The sequence below is a fragment of the Accipiter gentilis genome, chromosome 29, assembly GCF_929443795.1.
Source record: "Accipiter gentilis chromosome 29, bAccGen1.1, whole genome shotgun sequence".
NCBI lineage: Eukaryota > Metazoa > Chordata > Aves > Accipitriformes > Accipitridae > Astur > Astur gentilis.
Genome location: NC_064908.1, coordinates 15,085,746 through 15,100,894, shown reverse-complemented (window position 1 = coordinate 15,100,894; position 15,149 = coordinate 15,085,746). Strand labels below are relative to the sequence as shown.

General features: G+C 60.0%; 2 protein-coding genes across 3 annotated transcripts; one reads left to right on the top strand and one right to left on the bottom strand.

Annotated features, from left to right (window-relative positions):
- The first annotated feature begins 2,948 nt into the window (after positions 1-2,948).
- Positions 2,949-9,019, top strand: ASB6 (ankyrin repeat and SOCS box containing 6). 2 transcript variants are annotated; one of them, XM_049832463.1, is made up of 7 exons: positions 2,949-3,000; positions 3,743-3,976; positions 4,419-4,600; positions 5,008-5,114; positions 5,515-5,623; positions 6,157-6,243; positions 6,445-9,018. In XM_049832463.1, exons 2-7 carry the CDS (start codon positions 3,864-3,866, stop codon positions 7,119-7,121), a joined length of 1,275 nt encoding a protein of 424 aa, XP_049688420.1. In that variant the 5' UTR covers positions 2,949-3,000; positions 3,743-3,863; the 3' UTR covers positions 7,122-9,018. The 2 variants fall into 2 exon arrangements, with proteins under 2 accessions (XP_049688420.1, XP_049688421.1); XM_049832464.1 differs by lacking the exon at positions 2,949-3,000 and having other exon boundaries at positions 3,031-3,976; positions 6,445-6,606; positions 6,697-9,019.
- Positions 9,020-9,398: 379 nt separating this feature from the next.
- On the bottom strand, positions 9,399-13,001 carry NTMT1 (N-terminal Xaa-Pro-Lys N-methyltransferase 1). Its single transcript, XM_049832465.1, has 5 exons — positions 12,912-13,001; positions 11,802-11,866; positions 10,789-10,984; positions 10,312-10,564; positions 9,399-9,899 (listed from the first exon to the last, which is right to left on the bottom strand). The coding sequence occupies exons 3-5, from the start codon at positions 10,948-10,950 to the stop codon at positions 9,643-9,645; spliced, it is 672 nt and encodes a 223-aa protein (XP_049688422.1). The 5' UTR covers positions 10,951-10,984; positions 11,802-11,866; positions 12,912-13,001; the 3' UTR covers positions 9,399-9,642.
- Positions 13,002-15,149: the final 2,148 nt, after the last annotated feature.

Genomic DNA, 15,149 nt, shown 5'->3' with positions numbered 1-15,149 from the left:
CCCCCGCACCGAGGGCATCGGGACGGGCAGGGCTCAGGGCAGCGCTGCCCGCAGGGGTGACAGGCCGGTGACAGACCTGCTGGAGGAGCCCCCCCATGCCCTGTCCTGAGGGTCCCGGCTAGGAATGGTATTTCTCTATCCGCTGAGCAATTCCTCCTTCTCCCTCCATCCCTGCCAGACCCCCGAAAGCACAGCGTGCCCTGGGCTAGCTCCTTTCCTCCTCCTCTCCCTCCAGCTCTCACAACTCCCCCCGTTCCCTCCTAGCTCCTTGTCTCTGCAGTCGGTGGCATTATAAAACACCCCAGCCAGGCCCTTGGTGAAGGTTTTTTTCTCCCAGCTTTCTTATTCCTTCTGTTTCTGCCTCTTTCTCTTGCTCTTTCTTTCTCTCCCTCTCTTTCTTTCCCTGCCAGGAATCCCAGTCCCAGATGAACCAATACTCCGTGGCTCTGCTATTTCCCTTTTATTCCCCCCCTCCTTCAACAGCGAGATGGGAAAAGAGTGAACTAAAAAAAAAAAAAAAAAAAAGAAAGAAAGAAAGAAAGAAAAAAATCAAAGCTGCACATATTGGATCCAGATGTGCTTACAGCCCTTTCCAGCAATTTAATTAAATTCCCCCAGACAGCCAGGAGGATTTCTTAATGATCAAATTTCCCTGGCTTTCCTCCTAAAATGCCCCTCTTTCTTCGGCTGGCTGTTGCTCTGTCTCCCTGATGGATAGCCAACTCGCATTCTTCCTAGTCCGCCCCGCCAAGGCGATGGGGAGGAAGGGGGCAGATCCCGACGCTGTTATTTTAGCCGGGCACTGGAGCACCCCGGCCGACCGCACCAACGATGTCCCTATTTGCAAACCAGATTTTTTCACCCGAAAAATGTGGGGATGGGGAGTCACCTCCCCGGAGGCCGTGGCTCCTGGCACAGCCATGACAGGACCAGGGCAGGGATGCTCCGGGGAAGGGCTCCCATGTGCCCAGCCCCTCACCTTTCCCTCACCCTCCCACGCTGATGGCCAGGGAAGGGTTTCAGCCCTTGGCTCTCTGGGATTGACACCTCCCAGGGCTGGTTTTGAGCCGGATTTGGCCCCACACTGCACCCCCAAAGCCTCCTTTGCAGCCGGGGGGGTATTGGGATGGGGGCTCACGGGGGTACGGCTGGACTGGTGGGGCTCTTTGGGGTCACCTCTCATCCCCAGGGCCAACACGGCTGGGCTCAGAGGTGGCAATGGGGTGACCCACGCTCACCAGCCCTCCTTTCCCAGTCAAGGGTGGGGACTGCAGGGGGTTTTCCCCCCAAAACGGTGTCTGATGGAGGGTGGGACCCTGCACGGTCCCCACCAGTGCCACGCAGCTGGAGACAGTGACTGCACCCACTGCTGCCACCCCAGCTGCGGAGGATCCAGGGTTTTTACTGGACCACGGAGGGTTTGGGCTTTACCCAGACCGGGAGGGTCCAGGGTTTGCCCAGGCGCCAGCAGCAGCGAGGAGGCACTCAGGACCAGAGTGAGGGTCTCGGCTGCCCAGCCCATCCGATGTGGGGTCCGCCTGGCCGAGCTGCGCTGGTTTGAAGCCAGCTCATATGGGTATAAAGCATCCTCCGTGCGGAGGGAGAAATCCTCACTCCCTTTTGCTCCTCCTGCTGCTTTTCCCCTCCGTTCCCTGACCAGGGCACTTGGATGGGATTATTTCCACTCCCACTCAGGATGGTACCAGGATGATGCCCCCCCAAACCCCACCCACGGGGGCTACTGGCCTGCAAGGGGGGTCCACGCCAGCTGCCCAGCAAGGTGCCACCGCATGGCACCAGTTCCCCGTGGCACCAGAGCCAGCAGCCACTCTGCAAAGGACTTGGGACCCACTGCCCGGCCACGAAGGCAGGCTTGGGGCCTGGGGGCTGCGGGCATTGGGGTCCCCCGCCATGACACCCCACTTTGTGTGGGGACGGGAAGGGTTGGGAAGAGGGGGAAGTGTGACAGCATGTCAGAAAAATGCCCAGCCGGTATGGCAACCTCGCTCCCTCTGCCCCTGGGCCACGGCTGCCTGCTGAAATCTGGAAGCGCTCCACCAGAATAAAATAAATACGTAAATAGGAAACCCAAGGCAGCTTCAGTTATTGCCGGTTCTCCGGAGCTCCTTGCATCTGGAAATTCCACCAGAATAATCATAAAAATAATGATGATGATAATAATACCAATAAATTTTGGGCTAACGCTTCCTCCAGCAGCTCTTTTGGCAGGAGAGGGTCCGAGTGTGCTGCGGGCAGCAGCCCCCCGAGTCCCCCGAGTTCTGGGAGGGGGTCGCAGCCACTCGGTGGCACCTCCCCAGCACCCCCAGCCCCTCCTGGGTGAGTATCCCCAGTGGCAGTGGGTGCTCCCAGGAGGGCAGGGTGCTGGTTGGGGAACTGGGCTGGTGCATGAGGTTGCAGGAGCACATCACCCACCCACCCCCCACGAGTGGCAGAGCCGGAGCTGAAGCCATCACGGGCCTCGGGGGGGGGGAATGCAGCTACGTGCAGAGGTGTGCGTGCGTGCACACCTGGCCTGTGCACTTGCGTGGGTGCCTCCGTGTTTGCAGGTGTGCACGGCGCGCGTGCCAGCAGCTGTGCACATCTGGGGGGTGGGGAGGGTTTGGAGAAGTTGTGCACGGGTGGGTGCCCGGGGGGTGCCCGTGGACCTTGGGGGTGGGGGGGGTGGTGGGGGGTGGGTGTGCACCGGGGGGGCGGGGCCCGGGCCGGACCCGCCCACGCCGCCCCGCCACCATCGTTCCCGCCCACCTGCCGCGCGCGTTCCCGCCCCCGCGCGCTCCCGGCGCGCCGCTCCCGGACGCCTGCTGCCCCCTGCCGGCCGCGCGGCGCCCCGCCCCTCTAGTGTGACCCCGCCCCTCCGGTTTGATCCCGCCCCTCCAGTGTGACTCCGCCCCTCCGGTGAGGTCCCGCCCCTCCCAACGAGGCCCCCGCCCCTCCCGGCACAACCGGCGGCTTCCGCTTCCGGCGGCGGCGCCGGGGAAGGTGAGGGGTGGTGGGTCGTGGCGGTCTCAGCCCCGGGGCGGTTCCTGTGAGGGGAGGGTGGTTGCTGGGGTCTCCGGTTCCCCTTCCCGTGGAGTTTGGGGGTCCTGCGGGTACTCCCGGACCTCCGGGGATTCGCTCCGTGGGGTGCGGCGGGGTTAGGGGCTGCTGGGGCCATCCCGGCGGGGTCCTGGCCCCCCGCCCCGGGGGTACTGAGGGGTTTATAGGCCTCTGTGCTTGACCCCCGTGGGTCGCGGTGAGATTTAGGGGCTTCTCGGTCCCCTCCCCGGGGTTGCCGCCCTTTGTGCTGGAGGGGTTGGTGGCCCCCGTGCTGGCTGCTGGGGGTCGCGGGGGGTTACGGGGCCCCCGGCCTTGCGGGGGCTGCTCCAGCCCTGCCTTTCCCCCAGGCAGGGGTCTGCTGGTCACAGGCAACCCCGGAGCCCCTCTCCGCTCTGGCTGCCCTCCCCTTGGCACCCCCAGTGTGTGGGGTCTAGCGGCAGAGCCTTCGCAAAGGGGGTTTGCCCTGAGTCTGGGCTCCGCCTGGCGTGTTTTCTTCCTGCACCCAGATAACTCCAATTTGCGGCTCTGCGTGCAGGAGATAATTGGAATACACCTCCGTGGTGTGTGGGAGGAGAGCATTGCGCTGATCTTTGTTGTCTTTTAGAAATGCATAAGCAGGGAGGGAGGAAGGCTGCGGTTTTTTTCTAAGTGCAAAACTGCTAGAAAGGCTTGTTTGTTTTAAAAGGAAGGAAAAATCCTTTGGAAACCAGGCAGCGCCAGGGTCTGTCCACCAGAGTCCTGTGTGGGGGAAGACACCACTGCCATGCTGGAGGCCCCTGGACAGTCTGTGTGCAGAGCAGAGCACGATGCCTTTCCTGCACGGCTTCCGCAGGATCATCTTCGAGTATCAGCCCCTGGTAGACGAGATCTTGGGGTTGCTGGCGATACAGGATGCGGAACAGCAGAGCACCCTTGAGAGGTAACTGGACGGGGCTGTGAGCAGAGCTCTGGGGCTAAACGGCCACTTGGTGTTTTAGGGGGTGATGGCTGGAGCTCAGTGATACAGCCAAGGTCAGACACAGCACTGGCTGGGAGCAAACCCCAGCTCATCCCACAGACCTTCCTCTTGCTACTATTCTTTGGGAGCGTGGGGGCGGAGCAGAGCAAACACAGGGACTACGTGTGTTCCCCAGGAACAGCCCTTTCTGGCTGACCCATGGCAGTAAAACCTAAACTAGGGTTCAGCTGTGACCCTGACACTACTGCTTAACCCTACAGCCAACAGATTAGAGACCTGGTGATTATGTGACAAGAGGGGAGACTAGGGATTTTTCTTCTTTTCTGGTGCTACGCTGACCCTTGCACACCCCTGAGACATGTGCTGTTCAGCTGATTAACTGGTTGTTTTTGTGTGTCTTAAGCCCTGCCTGTCTGGGCAATGACAGGAGCCAGCTCTCGGCTGTGAGACGAGTCTTGGAGCGGGAGACTCACTCCCCGTTTTATCAGGAAGGTGTGAGCTATGCCTTGCTGAAGGTCACTGAGCTGGGGCTTGTCCCTGCCGCAGAAATCCTCCTGGAGTTTGGAGCTGATCTCAGCTTTGAAGGTAAGGCTGGTGGGAAGGGGTCTGGGCCTGGCCAGGAGGAACCAGCTGGTGAGAAGCTGCCCTGGGAGACAGTGATAGCTGGGGCAGAAAGAGAGGGTGCTGCCAGCTTAGATCCCCGCTCCTTGCTGGGATAGCATGGATCTGCCTTGTGGCAGCCCTTGTCCAGCCACAGCAATGGACTGGGGGATGGCCAGGGGCTTGGGGGCCAGTTTGCAGCTTTGAGAGCTTTTGCCAGAGATGGAGCCATTGCAAAAGCAGGACCTGGGGTGTCTGTGACAGTCTTGTTTTCATGGGCATCACGACATTCTCGGGGCCCTGCCCAGCTGCCTCTTTCTGCTTTTGGTGGGTATTGGGGCCGTTATGCGAAAGCCCTTAGTTCTCTCTGACTCTTGTGGTTTTGTCCTCAGATCCAGTCACCTACTACACCCCCCTGCACATCGCAGTGCTCCGCAACCAGCCGGATATGGTGGAGCTCCTGGTGCACCACGGGGCAGACATCAACCGGAGAGACCGGGTACGGATTTAGCTGCCTGGGCACAGCTAAGCTGCGCCCCATTGAGACTTAGCTGCAAGGGACTGGAGTGTGGGGTCAGCCCTCCACGCTCCCCACCTCCCACTGCTTCCCCTTGGCGACCTCTTGTGCCTGTTGCCTGTAGCGTTCTGATGCTGTGGCAGAAGTTCAGGGTGCCTTTGGCCGAGCAAACCTCCCTCTGCCATGGAGCGATAGGTGGGAGAAGCCTGGGGTAGACAAACCTTTCCCTGTGGGTACACCGGGGAAGGTTCACTTTGATTTTTGTGGGATGGGTTAAAATATGCTCTTATGCTGGCCATGATGAAGCCCCAGTAGCGACTCTCTGGAGGCACTCACAAATAGTCTTTAATACTTGTGGTTTTTTTCCTCTTGCTCTATGCAGATCCATGAGAGCAGTCCTCTCGACCTGGCCAGTGAGGAGCCCGAGCGGTTGCCATGCCTCCAGCGGCTGCTTCAGCTGGGGGCTGATGTCAACGCAGCTGACAAAAATGGTCTGTGTGCCCCGTCTGGCTCCCCCAGCCCAGGTTCTCCCAGCAGTTGGCCATTATGAGTGGGCTAGAGCAGGGCACGGGGTCCGGGTCTTTTTGTCTTGCTGCTGCAAGTGCTCTCTGGTTACAAACTGGTTTGGAATTTGGGTGCAGGCTGCAGAACCTCCCTGGTGCTCTGTGTTTTCTCTTTGTATGCTGGCTGTGTCAGGTGTAGAAAGGGGCTGAAACCAGCTCTGCACAGTCCCTGGGAAATGGGATGGGGCTGTGCCTCCATAGCCCCGTGGTGCCCATATGCTCTAAAACTCACTGTACCGTGGCACACGTGCCCTCTGGGGCCACCACCAGCCCTGCACATGTGGCCTGTGACCATGTCCCCACAGCTGTGCACCATCATGGGGACAGTGGAAGCCTGCCAGAAGTAGAAGGGTTGTCTCTTCCCATGTTTGGCCACCTGGTTGGTGGGGTGGATTGTTTTCCTTCCTGCTCTTTGGGGTGTCACCCTATTTTCATCTGACTGACTGATGGCTGCATTGCAGGAAAAACAGCACTGTTGCACGCCTTGGCCAGCAGTGACGGTGTCCAGATCCACAACACTGAGAGCATCCATCTCCTGTTGGAAGGAGGTGAGGGCAACCTTCTCCCCTCTCTGCACACAATCTCTCCAGGCCTAGCGCTGGCCGATTCTTTGTACGGCACTGGGCACTGCCCTCCCAACTCCTTTATGTTCCCACTTCAGCAAGAGTAAAGCCCAGCAGTGCCAGAGTTAGTGCTGTCCTGGTCTCATTGTCTGCAATGCCAGTTACATTCTTTGTCCCTTCCTCCAGGTGCAGACGTCAGGGCCACCACCAAAGATGGTGACACTGTCTTCACCTACGTTATCTTCCTGCTGGGAGAAATGGTGTGCAGCAGCACCGAGGAGGCACAGGTGATCAATCGCTTCTGCTTTCGTGTCACACAGCTGCTGCTGGCTCACGGTGCCAACCCCAGTGAGTGCCCGGCCCCTGAGTCCCTCACCCACCTCTGCTTCAAAAGCTTCAAACGCCACTTCCCACTGCTGCGTTTCTTGCTGGAGTCAGGTGCTGCCTACAACTGCTCCCTCCATGGTCCCTCGTGTTGGTCAGGCTTCCACATCGTCTTCGAGTGCCTCTGCTCACACCTCAGCGTCTCCGAAGATGACAGCTTGTCTACAGACCTTATCCAGAAGGGTCAGACTCTGCTGGAGCTCATGATGGCCAGTTCACAAGCCATCCAGCTGCCCAGCAACTTCGAGGTCAACACCAGCAGCTGTAGGTACCATGGGGAGAAGATCAGGACTCTCTTCTGCTCTCTGAAGCAGCTGGAGCGCTCCCCACAGGCATTGAAACATCTCTGCAGGGTGTTTATTCGGCAGCGCCTTAAACCGTGGCCAGTAGATGTTAAAATCAAGGCTCTACCTCTTCCAGACAGGTTGAAGTGGTACCTCCTCATTGACCACACTGCTGCTGGGCATGAGGACCTCTGAGCCTGACTAATGCCTCTCCGTGTCCTCCCTCCACAGTTGTGGTGCTCCTACAGCCACCACATCTCTGCTCTGGGCCAGTTTTCTCTGCTGCAAGAGGTGTTGCTGTCCACATGCCCATGGCTTGGCCGGTGCTGCCCACAGTGTCCCTCTCTGCTGTGTTTTGGGGGGTATGCTTTTTTGGGCATGATGCCACGTGCATGTCTGTGGAGGCCTCATTGCTCTGGGGCATGTTGTGGGGAGGCAGGCAGAGCCCTGTGGCTCCCTGGAGGTGAAGAAAGCCCTTGGACATCAGGGACCCAGATACTTGGGCAGAAGGCTGGTTTGTGTGGATTTTAAGAAAAGTCCTGGTGGGCTGTGGGGCAGCTGGAGTGGTGTGACCGGACAGGCAGCTTGTCCCTTCTTTTTGCAGCCCTGCCAGGTCTGGGGTGGGTGAAGCAGTGCCTTAGGCGACTGGCGGAGTTGTAAGATGCCTTGGGGTGCTGGGAGAAGAGGTGTTCCCTGTGCTAGGAGAGTGCTGGCATCAGTGTCCTGGTTTCCTGCCTCTTGTCCTGGTGGTGGGAGCAGCTGTGGTGGAGGCAGGTCCAGCATCTCCCTGTGGATGTGGATGCCTTCCTTGCTCACGCAAGCTTCTGAAACCAGGGGCGAGGGTGAAGGAGAGCAGGGCTGGCAGTGGTGGCTGGTTGCTCTGCACCCTCTGAGTTTCTGCTGGAAGAGCCCCATCCTCCCGGCACGGAGGACTGTCCAAGGACATCTCGGAGGTGCTGGGCTCTAAAACAGACAAATGGATGTTTCTTAGCTTTGTGGTGCTTTCCCTGTGCAAGGATGAGGAGCAGGCAGTTAACTCTGCTGAGAGCCTTGTGCCTCCCTCCCTGTTCCTTTGCTATTTCCCTTGCTGACTGTTCCCAGGACGTTGGTCTCCAGTGCCTCCTTCCCAGGAACAAGAAGTTGCAGCAGGACTTGGGGGTTTTCTTTCCAAACTGCTACTGGAAGCTCCAAACTCTGGAGGTCCCGTGTCCCAGCCTTGCCACAGCTGTCTGTCTCCCCTTCTAGGCATCTGCTTCCTCGTGACATGCCAAAGACTGGCCACGGAGCTGAGCCCCCCACGTTTTTGTTGTTTTGGGTTTTGTTTGTCATGGGGGACAGATGCAGAAGAAGATGAAAAGAGGAAAAAAACCCTATTCCGAGTAGGTACAGTTTATAGCAGGTGGATCTGGGATTCACTGGCAGTTTAGCTGCAGAAGGGTTCTCTCCCCCCATTGCCTTCCTGGCAGCATCTGAGTTTTACCTTCTCCCACCCTGTGGAACTGGAGCTATACATCTTGATGAATTGATGTTTAAAAATAATAATAATAATGTGATCAAATATTCCCCTGGTGTCTGGAATGGGAAATGAGCAATTAAATGAGGCCTTTTGTAATAATGACAAGGGGCTTGTTTCTTCTGCAGGAGCAATGGGGTGGAGGAGATGGCTCTGCAGGGATGGGTGGAATCACATGTGAGCCTGGCTGGAGGGACGGGCTGCAGTTGGGGTCTGCCTGTTGGCTCACCCACCTGGCAAACGGTTGTGCCAGTGTTGGCCAAGTCGTGTTGGGTTAGGTTGGCACAAGCCAGTGGCTGGAGTTGGGCAAAACGACATGGTTATGGCCAAGGGGGAGATGGGAGTGTTCAAAGCTGGGTGATGGTGTGGGGTGTTGGGAAAGCAGCTGTAGTGTCGCAGCATTTGAGTGGGAGGTGCTGGGCATCACATGAGTCTGTGGTAATGGGCGGGGGGGGGGGGGGCCGGGGGGCAGTTCAGAGCAGGTTCCCCATTAATGCCCAGAGCACACCAGCTCTCTCCCAGGGTTGCAGGGCTTTGTCTGAGTTACCCCTATCCCTGGAGGAGGATGTGAGGGACCCAGGATTGCATCCACCTCCCTTTTTTCTGCACATGTGGGAGACCTGCTCCTGGGTTTAAAGGAGAGGCCTGCATGAAGCCCCAGAACCTGCTGCTGCCTCCCCAACCCACCCTAAGGAAATGGCAGAGATTTCTCCCATTTGCCTTGCCCAGCTTGTTGCTATGAACAGCAGCAAGTTCAAGAGTGGGTAAAGGTGAAACACCCAAGCAGGGAAGGGAGCCCAGACCCTCATAGAGGTGCTCTGAGCTCTTGGTCACTAACAGGAGCCATGTGTAACTGCGGTCAGCAACCTGCTGGTGCCCACAGAGCAGGCCTTTTGCTCCTATACAGAGCCCCCAAAGGTGGCATCAAGCCAACGCTGCATCCGACAAAGCCCACGTGCGGAAGTGCAACAGCAGGAAAATGTATTTGGCAAACACCTCTTTTCACAAACAGCAGCAACTTGGAAGACAAAGCCCCATCCTTGCCACCAGCCCCGGAGAAAGGGAGTCGTGACACCCTCGCTGCTGTCCACCACCCCGCAGTGAAGGCACGGTCCTCACCCCTCCCGGCCCTGGCAGGAACCACCGTGCTGGCCCGTGCTCTGAGCTGGCCCTGGAGAGACTTTCTCCCACTGCCGGCTGCCTTCATCTCATGGCGAAGGTGTAGACGTGGTAGATCTCATCAGGGAAGTTCTCCTGGCGCTCCTCGGCCAGGAGGTGCAGCCCAGCTCGGCGGATGATCTTACGGACCACATCCAGGTCCCGGCAGACGCTGCTGTCCACATCGTCCATGATCACGCCCTCCTGAGCCATGTTGTCCTTGATGACCACGATGCCATTGGGCCGCAGGCCAGCACGGCAACGCTTCAGGAAGTCGGAGAGGTGGTTGTCGGTGAGATGTCCTGGAGGGGCAGAGCAGGGGAGTTAGAGGGCATGGGGTAACGGGCACAGGAGGAGGGGAGGACACTGGGAGGTTGCAGTTGGGATCGAGGCAGCCAAATACTGGAGCTGTTTGCAGGTGAAAGCTTTAGTTTGAGGTTTCCAACTTGTGTCCCACAGGCTCTATCCAACCCACAGCTCTGCCCTGGCCTCCAAGGGCTTGGGGGGAAAAGACCCCATAGTGCAATGCCCTTGTAGTGCCCACGGAGGGTAGGTCCCCAACTTGGCCTCCCACCCGTGCTGTGATGCTCATCTTCAATGCAGACCTCAAGCTCTCCTGCCCAAAGCTCTCCCCAGTGCGTGGGGCACGTGCCCCTTGGGGGAAGGTGGATGGAGGACAGGCTGGCGAGACCCCGCAAGCGAAGCAACCCTCACCAATGACCCACTGGATCCAGATGACATCATAGGAGTTTGGCTCGGGGCTGAAGTCCTGGAGGCCGCAGCAGAAGTAGTTGCGCACCCGCCTGCCCTCCTCTCCCAGGTAGCTCTTGGCCTTGGTGAGGAAATCCTCCGTCACGTCCACCATGTCCACCGTCTTGAAGAGGGGCAGCAGCAGCCGCTTGGTGATCCGGCCAATGCCCGCCCCGCAGTCCAGAGCACGGGTTGTCCCTGTCCGGTTGGGGCCATCCTGGAACAACAACCATGAGGGGCTAAATCCACTGTGAGGTACCCATAGAGGAGAAATGGGGCAACCATGTGGACAAGACTGGGGTATGGGGGACCCACTGCAGGGCAAAGCTTTCCCAGCACACACGCAACAGAGGATCCCATGGAGCAACTCGGAAGGAAGAGCCCAGCTCTGTGCTGGGAGAAGGATGGGCCTTTGGGAGCATGACAGACCGTGCCACCTACCCGCAGAAACCGCTGCAGGAACTTCCTGGAGCTGTTGATATCGATGCTGGAGATGTGGCCATAGCCTCCCAGCATGCCATCCACCGTGGCAGGCACATCCTTCCAGTACTTCTCTGCTTTGGAGTAAAACTCAAACTCATTCTCCACCACCTCGCTTGTCATGCTGGCTGAGGGGCACGTGCCCGCGCAGGACTCGCTGCTCCTCCAAGACAGGGGAGAAACCACCAGTCAGGTCTGAAAGAGCCGCAGGTACCACGTCCCCCCCAGTCAGGGAGGCAGGCGTCAGCTCTGTGAGTACCCCAATTTCTATTTATCACCCCTTCCCCCTCCCCAGGACTATTTCAAACCCTAAAAACCTTCAGCTGAGAGCAAGAAGGAACAAAGATCTAAATTCTGGTATTTTCTGGAGATCAACAAGCCCAAAATCCCTTCTTGGGCAGGAATGCCTCAGCCAGACCAGGCATCCCAGAGCCTTGCTCAGCAGTACACCCAGTTATATATTTAATTTTTTTTTAAGACTGACCCACCCTTTTCACCTATTCTGCCACTTCTTCCCCCGTCTTAACGTTTTACAGATTACATGTTTATCTGTGGCGACAGCCCCATCAGTCACCTCCAATTACATGTGGAGTTGCTAAAAGTTATCCTAAGCACCTACCTGAGGATTGTAAATCTCAGCCGTGACCATAAGTTAGATATTTGCAATATAATAAAGTCAAGGTATAATCAGCAATACAAGCTATAAATCCCCCCCAGACATCTCATAATTCAAGCCACTGTGGATTTGATTAACTGCGCTGGGGATTAGAAACTAGATTTAAGGTGGCCGAAGGGTAAATTCAAGGACTTCAAACACCTTTACAAATAAAGAAATATATAGTGTTCGTGGCTTGAATTTGCTGGCAAATATCCCATTAGACACAAAACCTTTTCTATGGCAGCTTAGGCAGTTTCGGTGGCCCCGCGTGGTCTTGAACAGCCCGGGGACGGAGCAGGGGGATGTGGCATCTCACCTTACAGATCACCGGTTGAAATCCAGTTTGGCTCAGTGAGGCTGGGAGCCAGTCTGCGCTGTGATCTAGGAGAAGAAAAGATGGGATTTTAGTCCCAAATCACTCCTCTGGTCCCGGAAGTGTGCAACAAGGCCTACTGCAGTCCCAGGGAGCTGGAGGTAAGAGCTGCACCAACCCTGCAGGCACCCTCCTGGGGCACTTGGGGGGCTGGAGCTGGTGCTGCCCCATAGCTCAGAAGAGTCGAGGCTGAGCCATGGGGGCAGCCAGTGCGTGGAGGGTTTTGGCCCCACTTTTAAGCAATGCTGCTGGCTGATCTCATGGGTTGGGACCCTGGTTCGCCCTCCTGGCAGTGATGACACCCTTTCCTTGCCCCCAGGTTCAGCTGGGTGACCCCCTGGTGATGTTTTTCAGGGTGTCATGGGCTCCTGGCACAGGTTGAGAGCACCCAGCAGGACGACCCTACCCACCAGTGTGGACCCCAGTACTGGCAGCTCCCCACTGCCATGAAAGGCCCCAAAATGTGGCAGCTCCTCAGCTGACGTGGGAGCAGGTGAAGGCAGGCGCTCGCCCCGCAGCCCCACTGCTGGGAGAAGGTCACACCAGCCCTCCCCTCTTTTGGGGGGTGTTTGGGGGGGTCACCCCAGTGTGGGGCCCATTCCCCAATCCCTCGGACTGTTTGGAGGTTGGGGGGGCAGCAGGGAAAGGGGGTGGGTGGGAGGAGGGTTCCCCAGGACGAGCCGGGGCGGGGTGTACCGCCACGGGGGGCAGTGGGGTCCCATCCCGGGGGCTGGGGGGGTGGGGGGTGCGAGGGGACGGTTCCTGGTTCAAGGCCTAAACCAACCATTTCCCCGGCACCCCCATCGGGGCTGGGGACCCCCCCTCCCTCCCGCGTTCGAGGGCTGCGGCGTGGGGAGCCCCGCAGGCCTCCGGCCCGCCGTGGGGGGGGGGGGCCGAATCCGACCCCGGCAGCTCCCCCGGCCTCTCCCAGCCCCCCCCACCCCACCGCTGCGGGTACGGAGCAGCCCCGGGGGCTGGGGGGCCCGGTCCCGTTCGCTCCCTCAGGCTGGGCAGCCGCGACCCCCGGCTTCGCCGCCCCCCTCCCCCGGTTACCTCAGCCGGCGGCCGCGCTCTGTCCCCCCCACCCCCCCTCCTCCCGCCCTCGCCGTGACGGGCGGCCGCGGGCACCAACCAGGCGGCGGCGCTCGCGGTGACGTCAGCGTGAGGTCACCTCGGGGGGCGGGCCCTCTCCCGCTCTCTTACCGGCTGTCCGCGGGAGGGCGCCCCGGTGGGGAGGGGGGGGGAGGTCCGCTGTGGGGCGGACTGGGACGAACTGGGATAAACTGGGGAGGAGCGCGGCGCGGTGCAGGGGGGCAGGAGGGCCCCGTCTCGCCGCGGTGCGGGGCTCGGCGCCCCCCTACCCCCCCCCCCACCTGTGTCCGTACCGTGTCACGGTGCGACCCCGGCGCTGCCCGCGGGCTCCAGCGGGACCCCGCCACGACCCTCAGACCTGGCACCGTGGGGCGGTCAGGAGCCCGGCGGCGGTGGCACCGGGATGGCGGGACCCGGGGCAGGGCGGCGGGGTCGGGGTGAGCAGGACAAGGCAGACGAGGGGGTGTCGGGGTCGGGCTGTGCCCGCTTGCCCCGTCCCCCGACCCCCGGCCCGGCCCTGGCTGCTGCTGCCCCGTCCCTATCCCGCCGTTGTCCTCGTCCCGTTGCCGGTCCCGTCCCGCCGCGGCCGCGCGGGGGCGCTGTTGTCCCGCCGTTTCGCCGCCGCCGCCGCGGGAAGTTCGCTGCGGGGGGGGGCGGGAACCGGGGGGGGAGAGCCGGAGCCGGCCCCGCACATACCCCTGCGCCCACCCCGGCACTGACACCCCACCCGCCCCGCACCGGGTTCCTACCCCCCCCAACCCGGTACTGACCCCTCACTTATCCATCGCCCACCCTGCGCCCCGGGGAACGGGGAGGCGGAGCGGGGGGGGGGGGCACCGGTCCCGCGGTTCCCAGGCGCTGGTTCCGATTCTCCCGTGTCCCGTCCGGCTCCGTCCTACCGCGCCGACACGGGGAGCTGAGGCCTGGCGGGCTCATCGCAGCTGTGACCCTCTCCGCATTGCCCGGGATGCGGCTGAGACCGTCCCCTTTGGGGGCAGCTGCCCCCCTCCCGCCCTCCCCTCTGGTGGTGGTCTCCGGTCGAGGAGCAACAGCCCACCCCGTTGTGTCCCGTCTGTACCCCCAAACGACACCCCCCCACCCCCCCCCCCGACTCCCGTGGATGGGGACCCGCGACGCCCGAGACCTTTGGAAAGGGATCGCAGTGGGGACAAGTGACAAAACTGGGTTGGCTGCAGCCACGTCCCTGGGGAAAAGAGGCCGGTGTGGATTCTCTGGTGTCTAATACAGGGTGAGTCCTTCCCTCACCTTCCCCCAGACCCGGACTTGCACAAAACCTGTAGGAATAAAAAATCTGCTTGAAATCACCCAAAGCGGTCAGAAGGTAGCAGCAACAGGGACAACGCTGCACGGGCACAGGGGAAGCAGGGGTTCGTTTCACCCCCAGCCAGCACCCGCTTATACCCCAAAATGCCCCAATGGCCCCAGCAAGGATTTGCTGTCTCCAAAACAGAGCTGCTCACCCCACGGCCATCCAAAAATTCATCACACAATCAGGATGTGGCCTCGGTGCCAGAGCCCCTCGCCATCCTTCCACAGTGCCTCTGCGGAAAGCGAAGGGAGACCCCCACCTTTGGGCAAGCAGCTGTCACTCTGGGACAGATTTTGGGCACCCAGGTGCCCCGAGTGCCTGTGAAAAGACCCAAGAGTGCCAGGGACGGCAGCGACCCAAGGCGGGGGGCTGATGGCAGGGGCTGGGAACACACGTTTGGTCGGCTGCGGAGCTGGGGATGCAGCGAGAGCATCTCTGAGCGCAGTAAGCGCTGCTTTTACCCCCTTTTGCTTTCCAGATTTTAAGGAAATGAGATGATCTGTCACTGCGTAGGGGACACTGAGCACAGGGCAGCAGTGCCTGGCTGCTCCCGGGATGGGGTGGTGTTTGGGGAGGTGCATGGGGGTGAGCGTCTCCCAGGCACAGGCACCTGAATGACCAAACCCCACCGGTGGCCGTTGCATCGCTCTGGTTGCCACCAGCGTTTTCAAGCAGGCCACGGGCATCCGCGTCCCATCCATGCCACCTATTTCCCATGGAAGGGTGCACTATTTGCTCCCCCTGCTTCTCCAAAAAAGACATTTTTCTCCTTTTTTTTTCACCGGACTGCACTGGGGCTCCTGAACATTGTTTCCACTGAGCTCCAGCCACCCCCTCCATCTTTCCCTGCTGCCAAGGCCTTTTGCAGT

Excerpts from the sequence above, each read along its gene's own strand:
- ASB6 (XM_049832463.1), top strand. The coding sequence starts at position 3,864 with ATGCCTTTCCTGCACGGCTTCCGCAGGATCATCTTCGAGTATCAGCCC. Across the intron at positions 5,115-5,514 it reads ACATCAACCGGAGAGACCGG|ATCCATGAGAGCAGTCCTCT; the intron begins GTACGGATTTAG and ends TGCTCTATGCAG. Across the intron at positions 6,244-6,444 it reads CCATCTCCTGTTGGAAGGAG|GTGCAGACGTCAGGGCCACC; the intron begins GTGAGGGCAACC and ends CCCTTCCTCCAG.
- NTMT1 (XM_049832465.1), bottom strand. The coding sequence starts at position 10,950 with ATGACAAGCGAGGTGGTGGAGAATGAGTTTGAGTTTTACTCCAAAGCA. Across the intron at positions 10,565-10,788 it reads TCCTGCAGCGGTTTCTGCGG|GATGGCCCCAACCGGACAGG; the intron begins GTAGGTGGCACG and ends TTGTTGTTCCAG. Across the intron at positions 9,900-10,311 it reads CTGGATCCAGTGGGTCATTG|GACATCTCACCGACAACCAC; the intron begins GTGAGGGTTGCT and ends CTGCCCCTCCAG.